Genomic DNA, 14,708 nt, shown 5'->3' with positions numbered 1-14,708 from the left:
AGAGTTATCGGTTTTTTATCGACTTGTTATCGCCAACCCTGGGTTCTTATTATTTGGTAAATGAAAGGGCTTATAACTATGACTGTAATATTTTTTGAAAAACTCACCGCCGCCTCACATTTTTCGATGTCATATAAAAGCTTCAACTTAATAAATCGATTTTCTCAAAATGTGTAGTTTCGTTGTTATCAAATAAACGGGATAATATGCTTCATAGCAAACCTATGGGTCGCCGATAAATAATAGTTGGCACACCGATAACTTTTTGATAACAAATCGCTAATTTTTCGAAAAAAAATCGCTAGCGCGTCTAGAGTTATCCATAGTTAATTGTCTACAATCGGGGCTCAATCAGGGCATATCTTAATCATAAAAAATGTGACAGAACGAAATTTTTTTTTTTCGTAAAACTAAGGAAGCTAAATTTCCCTTCCATATTCTCTTAAGGAGTTTTCATTTACTTCCTTACCTTTTCTCAAAACATTGTTGCGTTTATGCACACATGCAGTATGTGAATTTTTCTTGATGGTGCTGACATTTATTAAGACAGCTCAAACTTGAAGAGGGTAAGATAACATAAAATATATGAATCAGTAATAAAGTTATACTAATTATATCTTTCAAGCTGCTCTGGCTTTTTTAAGGCGAGATAAAAGTGTTTGCTGAACCATGAACAAATTATAATTCATTTCTTTGCCTTATACTTTTATGAGTACGCTCACAAATAAAATATAATTTCTTAGAGCAAGGGCTATTGCTCCAGCGACCTAAACTCCTGTCGCCCATTGCAACACAACGCTGGTCAACAGATCGAGTTGGTTCTCCAGCAAGCCAATGCGTATACGTAAATTCTGTGTTAATTGGCACCCACATCCATTTGTTGCGCTCCTTCAGATCATTGCCACCAATCCAATAAATATATGGCTTATTAGCATCATTAATTTCAGCCTGAACGAAATCTACACAAATAAGTCTGAGTTTAAAATAAATACAAAAATACATCAACTTTAAATGGCCTACTTTGTTTTACCATAAACATTTGCAGTTGTATAACTTTCTCGCGGCTATTTAAAACAACAAGACTGGAGTTTTGATTTTCGCAAAAATTGTAAGCTCCGTGCCAAGTCAGCTGTGTTTTAAGAGATAGATTTGAAATTTAAGAAAATCAAATATACAATATCACAGTTTAAATAAAATATTTATTTACCATTTTGTTGTGCCAAATAATAAATTCAGTATTTCCAAAACGCATCGAGTAGGCATCTCCATCAGCTAAAGGTAAAACTTGTAAAAAATTAATTGCTAAGATTTATGAATGCTCGATATATCTTGTCCTACCTAAAACAGCTAACTCTCCAGAAGCTACAGCATAATTTTCATATTTGGCTGCTACAAATTTTATTATAAATAAAAACAAGCACAGGTACGCAAATCGACCACAGTTTTGGGACATCCTTCAATTTCTTCTCCGATAATTAATTGTGAAACGCTTGAGTTTATTTTGCGCTCTGCTGTAATCTAACAAAAATAAATATTTTTTTAACAAACGCTAGTCAATATCATGAATAATTGATTTTCAACGCATATTTATAAAAATTTAAATTACAGTTTATGTTCCAATAAAATAATTTGATATGCACATCAATATAAACATACCTAAGTTCATACATATACGTTACTGCGTAAAAAATAAAAGGCGTGTGTACCAAGTACTCGTGATGTTCTATGTTTTAAATTGACTAGAGCTCGCCCAGGGGCCGAATTTAAAAAGAGGCAAGTATACCAGAGCCCAGCAGCCGATTCCAACAATATATTCTTTTATTATCTTCCCATTATCGATAAAGAATTATTATCGTAGAGTTATCAGCTTGTTATCGCAAAATCATAGCTTTTTATTGATATGCTTGTATTAGCTTCACTTGTATATATGCTTGTTTGTAACTCTCTAGGCTAGGCGCGCAAAGGAGAGTTAGACCCATCTAGCGCCAACTATTGAAGACTCGCGGCAGCGGATACGCGAACCTCTGTACTACGGTGCTATCAACTTAAGATATCTAAGTGGATTGTAGATAATAGAACGGCACCATATTTGCGTGTATCTTAGTTTTTTTAAACTATACTTATTATTGATTTATTATCAGGTTGTTATCGACGGCTTACAAAGGTCGATCGAAGACGATCCTACATGATGAATCTCATATCAAAACCGATATGCATTGAACCCTACCTCCTCAGATTTTGATGAAATTTTGCATACACGTACACTTCACCCATACAAACAGAACCTCATTTTTAGAAATTGCTTTTTTTTTTAAAGTTGTGGGCGTTGCAAGGTGTCAAAATTAAGAAAAATGCGTGAAAAATGACGGTAATAGGTATATTTGCGCTGTGATAACTACGGAATGGCTTAACCGATTTCAAAATCTTGATACCATTGGAAAGGTATTCGAATCGGCTTTCGAAAATATATACTGCAAAAAAATTTTTTTACACTGAAAAAGGCCAAGTGTTTTAAAATAAAATATATTTTTATTAGAAAGTTATATTTAATATATATAACATATCCAAAAACTAAAATGACGTGTTAAAATTTTTTATAAAAAATTTTAAGTAAATTTATGTCTCTATATTTTGATATCATAGTAAATTTGAGCTGTGATAACTACAGAATGGCTAAACCGATTTTAAAGGTCTTGGTACCATTAGAAAGGTATTCAAATAGGCTTTCGAAAACGTATACTGTAAGAATTTTTATTTCGCTGAAAACCATTTTTTTTTTTTAAGTTTTTTCAGAACTAAACGTGAAAAAATTACAAAGATCAAGTATTTTAAAATAAAAAGAACATGCTTTTCAGTGTAACAAAAATTTTCTCAGTATACGAAGTCGATAGAATACCTTTCCAATGGTACCAAGATCTTGGAAATTGGTTGAGCCATTCCGTAGTTATCATAGCTCAAATTTACCATGATATCAAAATATAAAGAGATGCATTTACTTAAAATTAAAAAAAAAAAAATTTAAAAAACGCCATTTTAGATTTTGGATATGTTATATATATTAAATAGACCTTTCCAATAAAAATATATTTTATTTTAAAACACTTGGCCATTGAATTTTTTTCCAAGTTTAAAATTTTATTTTGAAACAAAAAATTTTTCAGTGCAATAAAATATTTTTACAGCATATAATTTCCAAAGCCGATTCGAATACTTTTCCAATGGTGTCAAGGTCTTTGAAATCGGTTGAGCCGTTCCGTAGTTATCACAGTTCAAATGTGCATATTACCGTCATTTTTCACGCATTCTTAACAACTTTGACACCTTTTCACACCCACAATTTTTCAAAAATGCAATTTTGGTGGTGTTTTTAAAGGTAAAGTGTACCTCTATGCAAAATTTCATCAAAATCTGAGGGGTCGGGTTCAAAATGCGCCTTTTTTCATAGGTTTTGATATGAAATTTGTTCTTTGTTCACAAATCAATAACATGCCCATAAAAAATATTTAATACTCCGTTAATAAATCCAAACTTTTCGATAAAAATCAATAATTTTTCATAAAAAGTCGATTTCGATAACAAATTGTTAACACACATGTAATTAATCAATAAATTTTCTATAGGAAATCGATACATTTTAGAGCATGTCGATAATTTTTCGATGACAAATCGACAACTTTTTGAAAGGAAATCTAGAACTTTTCGATAGCAGTTCGATAATAGGCTGATAACAAAATCATAACAAGCTGCTAACAAATCGATAACTTTTCAATAGAAAACCTATAACATGCCAATAATAAATTGCTAATACATCAATAACAACCCGATAACTTATCTATAAAAACAGTAAATGGCCGGTTACTTTTCGATTACAAATAAATAAAAATTGTATAACAAATCGATAAATAACATAACGATAGTTCTATTATCCATCTATAATCCATGATTCCGAGCCATACATCAGGAAAGGTATGATGAACGGACATATAGAACGTGATTTTTGTTTATCGACAGAGGACTTTACTTTTCAATTGCCTCCTCAGTCCAAAGTAGCACTTGTTGGCAATAGATATTATCCATTTAATGTCTAAGCTGTAATTTCTTTTTTCTGTTAGTGTTACCTTGCCCAGAGAAGGCAGAACTCACAGTGCATTTGTTCAATCCAATAGTATCAACATCATGTAAATAAGGCTCGGCTTTAACTTGGCCTGTAAAAAAAGAAGAACATTTCTCGCAGCCATTAGACCTGAACTCATCTTACAAATAGAAACAGTTTTTTTGTTCGTCTTTGCTTATAGTAGAGTATTTTGGAGACAACTGAAGGATGATTTTAAGCTTATCATCACTCAGTTCACTTTCCTTCAACCCCACTCCACATGTATGAGGCAATATAATATTCACTCCAACGACTTTACTATTGGCTCATTCCATTTTAAGACACCCGGTCCGCGCAGGACATGATTTTTGATTTCGATGAAATTTTAATATGTTGTTCTTTGGTCAATATAATGACACACGTGTTTTTTTTTTTTTGGCTCAAAAAAAAATGTTTCCGGATTAATCGGCAATTGATTCGATAAAATGCAATCGATATTTTATTCACCTATTTTTTCAACTGTCAATAACTTTGTCAAAAATTAACCGATTCTCATGATTTTTTTTTTTTTTTTTTGAAATGTTCGTTATTAAGTTTACTTTTATATAAATTTATAAACAATAGCATATAGTTCAAAGCAAATTTTTTTTAGAAGTTAGTAATAATTTATGACTTGTTTCAAAAATTTATTTCTCAAAAAAGGTTACCTTTTTTATACTCAGTTGAGCAGAGCTCACAGAGTATATTAAGTTTGATTGGATAACGGTTGGTTGTACATATATAAAGGAATCGAGATAGATATAGACTTCCATATATCAAAATAATCAGGATCGAAAAAAAATTTGATTGAGCCATGTCCGTCCGTCCGTCCGTCCGTCCGTCCGTCCGTCCGTTAACACGATAACTTGAGTAAATTTTGAGGTATCTTGATGAAATTTGGTATGTAGGTTACTGAGCACTCATCTCAGATCGCTATTTAAAATCAACGATATCGGACTATAACCACGCCCACTTTTTCGATATCGAAAATTTCGAAAAACCGAAAAAGTGCGATAATTCATTACAAAAGAAGGATAAAGCGACGAAACTTGGTAGATGGGTTGAACTTATGACGCAAAATATAAAATTAGTAAAATTTTGGACAATGGGCGTGGCACCGCCCACTTTTTAAAGAAGGTAATTTAAAACTTTTGCAAGCTGTAATTTGGCAGTCGTTGAAGATATCATGATGAAATTTGGCAGGAACGTTACTCTTATATCTGTATGTACGCTTAATAAAAATTAGCAAAATCGGAGAAGGACCACGCCCACTTTTAAAAAAAAAATTTTTTTAAAGTATAATTTTAACAAAAAATTTAATATCTTTACAGTATATAAGTAAATTATGTTAAGATTCAACTCCAGTAATGATATGGTGCAACAAAATACAAAAATAAAAGAAATTTTAAAAATGGGCGTGGCTCCGCCCTTTTTCATTTAATTTGTCTAGGATACTTTTAATGCCATAAATCGAACAAAAATTAACCAATCCTTTTGAAATTTGGTAGGGGCATAGATTTTATGGCGTTAACTGTTTTCTGTGAAAATGGGCGAAATCGGTTGATGCCACGCCCAGTTTTTATACACAGTCGTCCGTCTGTCCTTCCGCATGGCGGTTAACGCGATAACTTGAGCAAAAATCGATATATCTTTACTAAACTCAGTTCACGTACTTATCTGAACCCACTTTACCTTGGTATGAAAAATGAACGAAATCCGACTATGACCACGCCCACTTTTTCGATATCGAAGATTGCGAAAAATGAAAAAAATGCCATAATTCTATACCAAATACGAAAAAAGGGATGAAACATGGTAAGGTAATTGGATTGTTTTATTGACGCGAAATATAACTTTAGAAAAAACTTTATAAAATGGTTGTGACACCTACCATATTAAGTAGAAGAAAATGAAAAAGTTCTGCAGGGCGAAATAAAACACCCTTAAGATCTTGCTAGGTATTACATATATAAATAAATTAGCGGTATCCAACCGATAATGTTCTGGGTCACCCTAGTCCACATTTTGGTCGATATCTGGAAAACGCCTTCACATATACAACTACCACCACTCCCTTTGAAAACTCTCATTAATACCTTTAATTTGATACCCATATCGTACAAACTCATTCTAGAGTCACCCCTGCTCCACCTTTATGGCGATATCTCGAAACGGCGTCCACCTATGGAACTAAGGAATACTCCCTTTTAAAATACTCATTATCACCTTTCTTTTGATGCCCATATTGTACAAACAAATTCTAGGGTCACCCCTGGTCCACCTTTATGGCGATATCTCGAAAATGCGACCACCTATACAACAACCACCACTCCCTTTTAAAACCCTCATTAATACCTTTAATTTGATACCCATATCGTACAAACACATTCTAGAGTCACCCCTGGTCCACCTTTGTGGCGATATTCCGAAAAGGTGTCCACCTATAGAACTAAGCCCCACACCCTTTTAAAATACTCATTAACACCTTTCTTTTGATACCCATATTGTACAAACAAATTCTAGGGTCACCCCTGGTCCACCTTTATGGCGATATCTCGAAACGGCGTCCACTTATGGAACTAAGGATTACTCCCTTTTAAAATATTCATTAACAGCTTTCTTTTGATACCCATATTGTACAAACAAATTCTAGGGTCACCCCTGGTCCACCTTTATGGCGATATCTCGAAACGGCGTCCACCTATGGAACTAAGGATTACTCCCTTTTAAAATACTCATTAACACCTTTCATTTGATACCCATATCGTACAAACGCATTCTAGAGTCACCCCTGGTCCACCTTTATGACGATATCTCGAAACGGCGTCCACCTATAGAACTAAGGCCCACTCCCTTTTAAAATACTCATTAACACCTTTCGTTTGATGCCCATATTGTGCAAACGCATTCTAGAGTCACCCCTGGTCCATCTTTACGGCGATATCTCGAAAAGGCGTCCATCTATAGAACTTAGGTCCACGCCCTTTTAAAATACTCATTAATACCTTTCATTTGATACCCATATCGTACAAACGCATTCTAGAGTCAACCCTGATCCACCTTTATGGCTATATCCCTAAATGGCGTCCACCTATAGAACTATGGCGCACTCCCTCATAAAATACTCTTTAATGCCTTTCATTTGATACACATGTCATACAAACACATTCCAGGGTTTCCCTCGGTTCATTTTCCTACATGGTTATTTTCCCTTATGTTGTCACCATAGCTCTCAACTGAGTATGTAATGTTCGGTTACACCCGAACTTAACCTTCCTTACTTGTTTGTTTAAACTTTTTCTATATCGAGTTAATAGTTCATATTTCAACTTGGCCAAATGCCTATTAGCCAAAACTCGTTGTTTGGAGATATGAATTTTTGAATATTAAACTTTTTTTTCCCCCATATATTGAAGCAATGCATAACAGCATACAATTCCTTTGTCAAAATTAACCGATTCCCATGATTTTTTCTTTGAAATATTCGTTATTACTTTTAATTTTATATAAGTTTATAAACAATAGCATATAGTTAAAAAATATTTTTTTTACATTTAGTAAAAATTCCTGACGTTGTTCAAAAATTAATATTTCAAAAAAGTAATTTTTTTTGTTTAAACTTTCTATATCGAGTGTAATTCTGAAACATAACAACAAATGAATGTTTTCAATAATAAATGTGATATTTTAATTAATTTTAAGCATTTGGCATTGATAGCCCTTTATACTGATATGTATTGCATCAATATATGGCGAAAAAAGTTTAATATTCAAAAATTCACATTTCGAAAACAACGAGGTTTGGCTAATAGATATTTACTCAAGTTGAAATATAAGCTGTTCACTCGATATAGAAAAAGTTTAAACAAAAAAAAACTACTTTCTTTGATATATTAATTTTTGAAAAAAGTCATAAATTTTTACTAAACACTAAAAAAAAATTTTGTTTTTAATTATATGCTATTGTTTATAAATTTATATAAAAGTAAATATAATAATGAAAATTTAAAAAAAAAAAAAAATTATGAGCATCGGTTAATTTTTGACAAAGTTATTGACAGTTAAAAAAATAGGTGAATAAAATATCGATTGCATTTTATCGAATTCAATTGCCGATCAATCCGAAAAAAAAAATTTTTTGAGCCAAAAAAAACACATTTTTCATTATTTTGACCAAAGAACAACATATTAAAATTTCATCGAAATCAAAAAACATGTCCTGCGCGGACCGGGTGTCTTGAAATTGAATGAGCCTATTCAATGTCAAAGGAAATTAAGTCAAACTATAAGGTGTTACTCAGGAAATTATTGGGGTTCATATTAAGAAAGTAGTTGAGACGTAGTTTACAACTAGTTAACTGCAGAGTCGGCTACATGCTTACATATACATCTACCTTGTATGTAAGCAAAACTTTTGTGTTCCAGAATTTTACGCCTCTACACCTCAAATCCACATCCAATATTACACTCATATTTTCAGCTTATTTTTAGCAACATTCTTTGACACCTTTTTTTAAATTGTCTGCCATTTTACCATATTTTTTCGTTCTACTCATCCTCCCATCATTGTTATAATCAAATGAAGTTAAATTTTATTGAATAAAACTGTAAAATGAAACCTTTATGTTGAGTCATGTAGAGCTACTTCGTTACCCTTTTGTAAAGGAATTGACCCTTTTTTGTGTGCGATGGTGCTCAGCGTTTCGTGTTGCCAATTCTTTTCATTTCCTCAGCTGCCGTTACTGTCATTTGTTGTTTGTGTCGCTCGCTACTGCAGATGTCATCTCTTATACGTAGCTGCCAACGCTGTTAAGCAGTAAAATGATGGATGAAAGGATAATTTATTGAGGCATGTTATATAATTTACCTATCTACGTGTAATACCACCATACTTGCATATATACTTTCTTTGGAGAGTAGAAAATTTCGGCATGTGTTGCTGTGAGCGTCATTTGCTTTTGCAAGTGTGGTTTTCAAAAAGTCCGGTGAATTATGATGACAACTCGAAGATATTTTATCGAAAAAATTAAGGCAGTTGATGAAACTTTACACAAAGTTTTGAAACGGCTCCTTTTGCAGAAATTTAGTATTTGCTGAACTGTTATACCTCCTATATGTTTTCAGGAAATTCTTATCTATATATTAATACGCTAACAAAATTTCCATATAATCAATTGACAGGCTGTTTCGCATACTTAGCATACGTAAAATCATATAAAAGTTATATGAATCGATTCGTATTGATCAGCCGCAGTGCATAGGCCTATTTTTGTTAACAAATATTACTCTATTTGTTTATAATTAATAGAAAAAGTTTTTTGTAAATTCGAAAATCTGCGCAACTATCGAAATTGCCATCTGTAGGACGAATTATGTTCACAAACCCCCCTGAGTACATAGCTCCAAATTCTCAATTGTTCCGTTGCTCAAATGTTTCATCTCTACATATGTATATATTTGTACACGCCAAACGGTGAGAGAACTACTGCTTCACTCATTTTCTGTTGAAATAAAATATTGTTTCCCATTGTTTCCAATTACCTATATTGGTTTGTACCAAAATCTTTAAAAAATTGTTCTAAAATAATTGTTAGCGAACAAAAAACTTTAAAGACAAGTAATAACTTAACCGGCCTATTTTTTTGGACAACTTTTACTTACACGTAAAAGCATAGGTCTTTATTTAACAGATTCTTTGTTTTTCATTTTAGGTGCTTTAAAAAAAAAATAAATCAGAAATAATGAGTCAACTTTTGTTCAAACTCTCTAAATTTATTTATTTATAACAATTAATTGCAAATTTGACCCAAATGTTTTTTGCATTTCCAGATTTTATGCTCATTTTAGATATAGCACGTCTTATAGTGAACAAAAAATAAATAAATTTGCTACAAAGATATTACATTAAAATTTGTATATTGTCTTTTATGCTAATTTATTTTGATATTTCTTATTTTATTTTATTATATTATCTTTTATCACGTTGTATATTAAATTTGCTACAAACATATTACATTAAAATTTGTATATTGTCTTTTATGCTGATTTATTTTGATATTTCTTATTTTATTTTATTATATTATCTTTTATTTCAACTTAGTTTATTATTATTTAAATGCAACTTGATTGAATCAGAAAATTTCATGTTGTATATTAAACGAAAAAAAAACGACCCGAAAACGTTTTCGATTTTAGGTCGAAATATTGCATAGGCCGTATATTACTCTACTATCTATATATTAATATGCTAACAAAATTTCCATACAGTCAATTGACAGGCTGTTTCGCATACTTAGCATACGTAAAATCATATAAAAGTTATATGCATCGATTCGTATTGATCAGCCGCAGTGCATAGGCCTATCTTTGTTAACAAATATTACTCTATTTGTTTATAATTAATAGAAAAAGTTTTTTGTAAATTCGAAAATCTGTGCAACTATCGAAATTGCCATCTGTAGGACGCATTATGTTCACAAAAAAACTTTAAAGAGAAGTAATAACTTAGCCGGCCTATTTTTTTGGACAAATTTTACTTACACGTAAAAGCATAGGTCTTTATTTAACTGATTCTTTGCTTTTCATTTTAGGTGCTTTAAAAAAAAAATAAATCAGAAATAATGAGTCAACTTTTGTTCAAACTCACTAAATTTATTTATTTATAACAATTAATTGCAAATTTGACCCAAATGTTTTTTGCATTTCCATATTTTATGCTCATTTTAGATATAGCACGTCTTATAGTGAACAAAAAATAAATAAATTTGTTACAAAGATATTACATTAAAATTTATATATTGTCTTTTATGCTAATTTATTGTGATATTTCTTATTTTATTTTATTTCAACTTAGTTTATTATTATTTATATGCAACTTGATTGAATCGGAAAATTTCACGTTGTATATTAAACGAAAAAAAATGACCCAAAAACGTTTTCGATTTTAGGTCGAAATATTGCATAGGCAGTATATTTCCCACTATATTTATTATTAGGCTAACTTTGTTTGATTATATGCCCATTAATCGGATGCTTAGATCCCATAATCCTAATTTGTTTATGTCGCTTAAAATTATGAAATCAATTTTATTTTAGTAACTATGTTTGCGTGAATAATTTCAATGTTTTTGTTCCTTTTTCTTTTTTTCTAATGTATTCTGCTTTGCTATATCTTAGTATTATATCGTTCACAGACTATATTTTATGGTAGATATGGTCATATATATTCATCTCCATTTCATGAATATGAATGTTTACAAATTTAATACAAATTAATTAGGTACATAGATCTCAATGGGAATCCCAACATTAAATATCCGAATATTAGAATCTTCATATTTCCACAATGATAACATTAAAACCCGGAAAAAGGCCCAAGTGCACTTATTGAGTTTTTATATGGAACTGTTTATTTACATCACTTAATTTTTTCGCACTTTAAGTACTTTATTTTTTTTTTTATCTAAATTTTTTTAGTAAACTCTGCCTTCTTTCTCATTACATAATTTTTTTATATTTTTTTTTTTCTATTCTATTCGAAATTTTCGTTTTGTGTCACACTTACATACTACATATGTATTTATACAATATTAAACTCGGTAAAGCGCCAATTGCATACCTAACGGATGGCGTGAAATAGGCTAAATTCCTTAAGCACATTTCTTCGTTTTTAACTAAAAGTTCGTGTTTTTGAATTATGACACTATTGAAGTAAATGGGCGATATATGTATATGGGAGATATAGGCCCACTGGGGAACCGAGCACACAAAAGTAACTTCGGTAACGCCCCAACGGGGACCTCCCGGGTGGTGTGGAAAAACCTATTTTTCAATTTAATGTCAAGTAATTTCACCTTAATTCTATGTCAATTTCTTTTGATTTTACATATTTTTTATATTTTTGTTTAAGGAGCTCCATACCAAAAGGTTATAAATACATTTGAAAATTTTTTAGAAAATTTAAGAAAATACAATAAAAATTACAATGTCTTAATGAAAAATTTAAGTAAGTTAGACCAGTTTGCTATATTTCCGCTCACTGCTTAACTATTAACGCATTATTTCACTACCCCCAACACTGGATGCATAGACTGAGTTGAAAAAAAATAAGAGTTGGTCGAATTTCGACCACAGGCGATACTAGTATTCTTTAATATATGTATCACTGCTAATAGAATGTCCGATTTTCCACTAGGTTAGGTTACGTTAGATGGTAGCTGCCCTGATAAGGGAAGCTCACTTGGACAACATGAAGGTCCGTTGTGTTACCACATACAAAAAAATAACGGTGACGTAGATATAGCTACATTCGCCGCGATTCTAGTGTGGTATCAATATTCTTCACCACGGTAACGAAATCATGTGGCAACTTTTACACCCTTTTGGTATTCTACCCGCGAAAGTAGCCGGATAATTTTTTACCCACAAAAGTAGGAGGTTACATCGAAATAACCACACAACAGCTGTTGTTTAGAAAAAGGCAAAACTGAAAAATAAAGAATTGTAAGCGCAAATAAGTAAAGATAATAGTAAAAAGTTTTGCCTCTTGCTATACATATTATCTACTTTCACAGAATAAATTACAATATACCTATGTAGAAACTTATAATGCATAATATATATATACATATCGTCCCCTTTATTCGTTAACCTCGTATCTACAAGTGAGACATTTTCGGTAAAGCGAACACGGCTGCCACACCATGTTTTCATTTGGGACCGAAATTCATCGAAAAAAAGGACCAAATTTTTGTTTTATTTTAGTAGTATAAAATAAAAATTTTTTAATGTTTCCATATAAAATTTTACTAAACATAGTGAAGACTTTCCTTTAATTCAAGCTGAACAAACAAATATATGTGCATGCAACCAAAAATGGTACTATATTTTGACATAGGATAAGTCTATGTCTTTCACTAACCAAACGTTGTGAGCCTAGTTTTGGTCACAAGGCTCTTGGTTCTAGCATTATGTTGTTGATTGCAATGAAATAAAATGTATAATGCAGTTAGGTTTTAGTAAGAAACGGTTTAAAATTTGCGTTCTGGTGTTGCCGAACTATGTATGTGGAAAACTCAGTAAATCATAAATGAAACTAAGCAATTTTGTTAGTGCTATTTTTATAGATGCTTACTTTTTCCCTTAACGTTTAAACTTCATATAAGAGCCTAGATTCAGTAAATGTGAGTTTTGATCCCAAGCTTCAGCGGTTCTGCTAGCACCTTCGGGAATAATTTTACACAAAACATTTCTTCCGAAATCAAATCTCTTTTACATTTGCTTCCTTCTGTCTTCGAGTTAAATATTTCTTGGTCCAAGATACTTAGTTTTCAATTACCTTGCGTGGCTTAACACCACAATAGTCCTAGAATTCCTTAAACTCATTGAGCTGGGTGAGAAAGATTTAAATATCAACATGCCAAACGAGAAGTAATGCATAGAATTTCTTTGTATAAGTTTTAAAGTGTTAGGCTCACGGCAGAGTGCTCGCTATAAGCTATGCTAGGCGAGAAGTTGTATAGCGTTGTGTTGTATAGCGGATCGAAATATCTAGCCGTTACTAATATTATTAAACACAAGGGTTTTTTTTTGATTAGTCGGTTACCTCATCAACAATTAACGACAATGTGTTTTCCAACACTTTTCTTTTTAATGCCTGGCATAAATTATATCCTGAGCAATTTTTTATGGTGAGAGTTCCATTGAAGTAAATTCAAAACTATATGGGGGCTAACGAAAGTGTGGGGAATTTTTGGGCAATATTGTGAATTTTTACCTGAGTGAAAAAGAAAGAAAAGTACCAATCGTGGCTACTGCCTAAAAAGGACCAAAATTGAAGAAAAGGGACCAGCGGACCAAAAGCGAAAAAACTACCTTTCAAATTTCTCCACAGACACTGGTGAGTTTTGCTGTGATGACAGCGTTACCACTTGGGCCAGAATCGCGGATAAAAGAACTGGTAACGATATTCGGTTACATAATGTTCTGGGAACTATTTTACCGGTAACGCTCAGAATTGGGGCGTTAGAGAATCGTTGGGTAGCAACGATAATGTTCCGAATGATACAGATCTCAACCTTGGGTAAATCCTCGGGAGATCCAAGTGAGTCGCGCCGAAGTACTTTCGCCTAGTTCTGGCAAAAGCTGGGCAATCAAGCATAAAGTGATTTGGCGATTCCACCTCATCATCCTCCATATAGCTGCAGCAGGATAGAGTTTCCAGTATATTAAAACGTACCGCATGGATACCCATGGGACAGTGCCCTGTCAAACCCTCAATTACCATTGATAGGTGAGCTTTAGTGAACCCAATTATTTCGGCAGACCTCCTATCATACGATTTCGGCCAGAAAGATCTTGCTACCCTGCAAGAAGTGGTGTCCGCCCAACGTTTGCTGAGCTGTTTCGAGGCCCAGCTATGGAGGAGCAAACCACTGGTAGTCAGCGGAATCTCAAAATCCCTACAGCCATCTTCATCCGGTTCAGTTGTACCGCTGCGGGCTAAGAGATCCGCTTGACAGTTGGACCCAGATAATTTTAATTATAAAATAATTCGATGAAATCGCAAGTGAGGTCA

General features: G+C 32.4%; 1 protein-coding gene across 1 annotated transcript; it reads right to left on the bottom strand.

Moving 5' to 3' along the window:
* Positions 1 to 512: 512 nt before the first annotated feature.
* Positions 513 to 1,518, bottom strand: LOC137246841 (C-type lectin 37Db-like). The gene is made up of 4 exons (XM_067777855.1): positions 1,339 to 1,518; positions 1,208 to 1,272; positions 1,021 to 1,129; positions 513 to 959 (listed from the first exon to the last, which is right to left on the bottom strand). The coding sequence occupies exons 1-4, from the start codon at positions 1,451 to 1,453 to the stop codon at positions 679 to 681; spliced, it is 570 nt and encodes a 189-aa protein (XP_067633956.1). The 5' UTR covers positions 1,454 to 1,518; the 3' UTR covers positions 513 to 678.
* Between the last annotated feature and the right edge of the window lie 13,190 nt (positions 1,519 to 14,708).

The sequence above is a fragment of the Eurosta solidaginis genome, chromosome 3, assembly GCF_040869045.1.
Source record: "Eurosta solidaginis isolate ZX-2024a chromosome 3, ASM4086904v1, whole genome shotgun sequence".
In the NCBI taxonomy this organism is placed as follows: Eukaryota; Metazoa; Arthropoda; class Insecta; order Diptera; family Tephritidae; genus Eurosta; species Eurosta solidaginis.
This window is presented reverse-complemented; position numbering and strand designations above follow the sequence as displayed.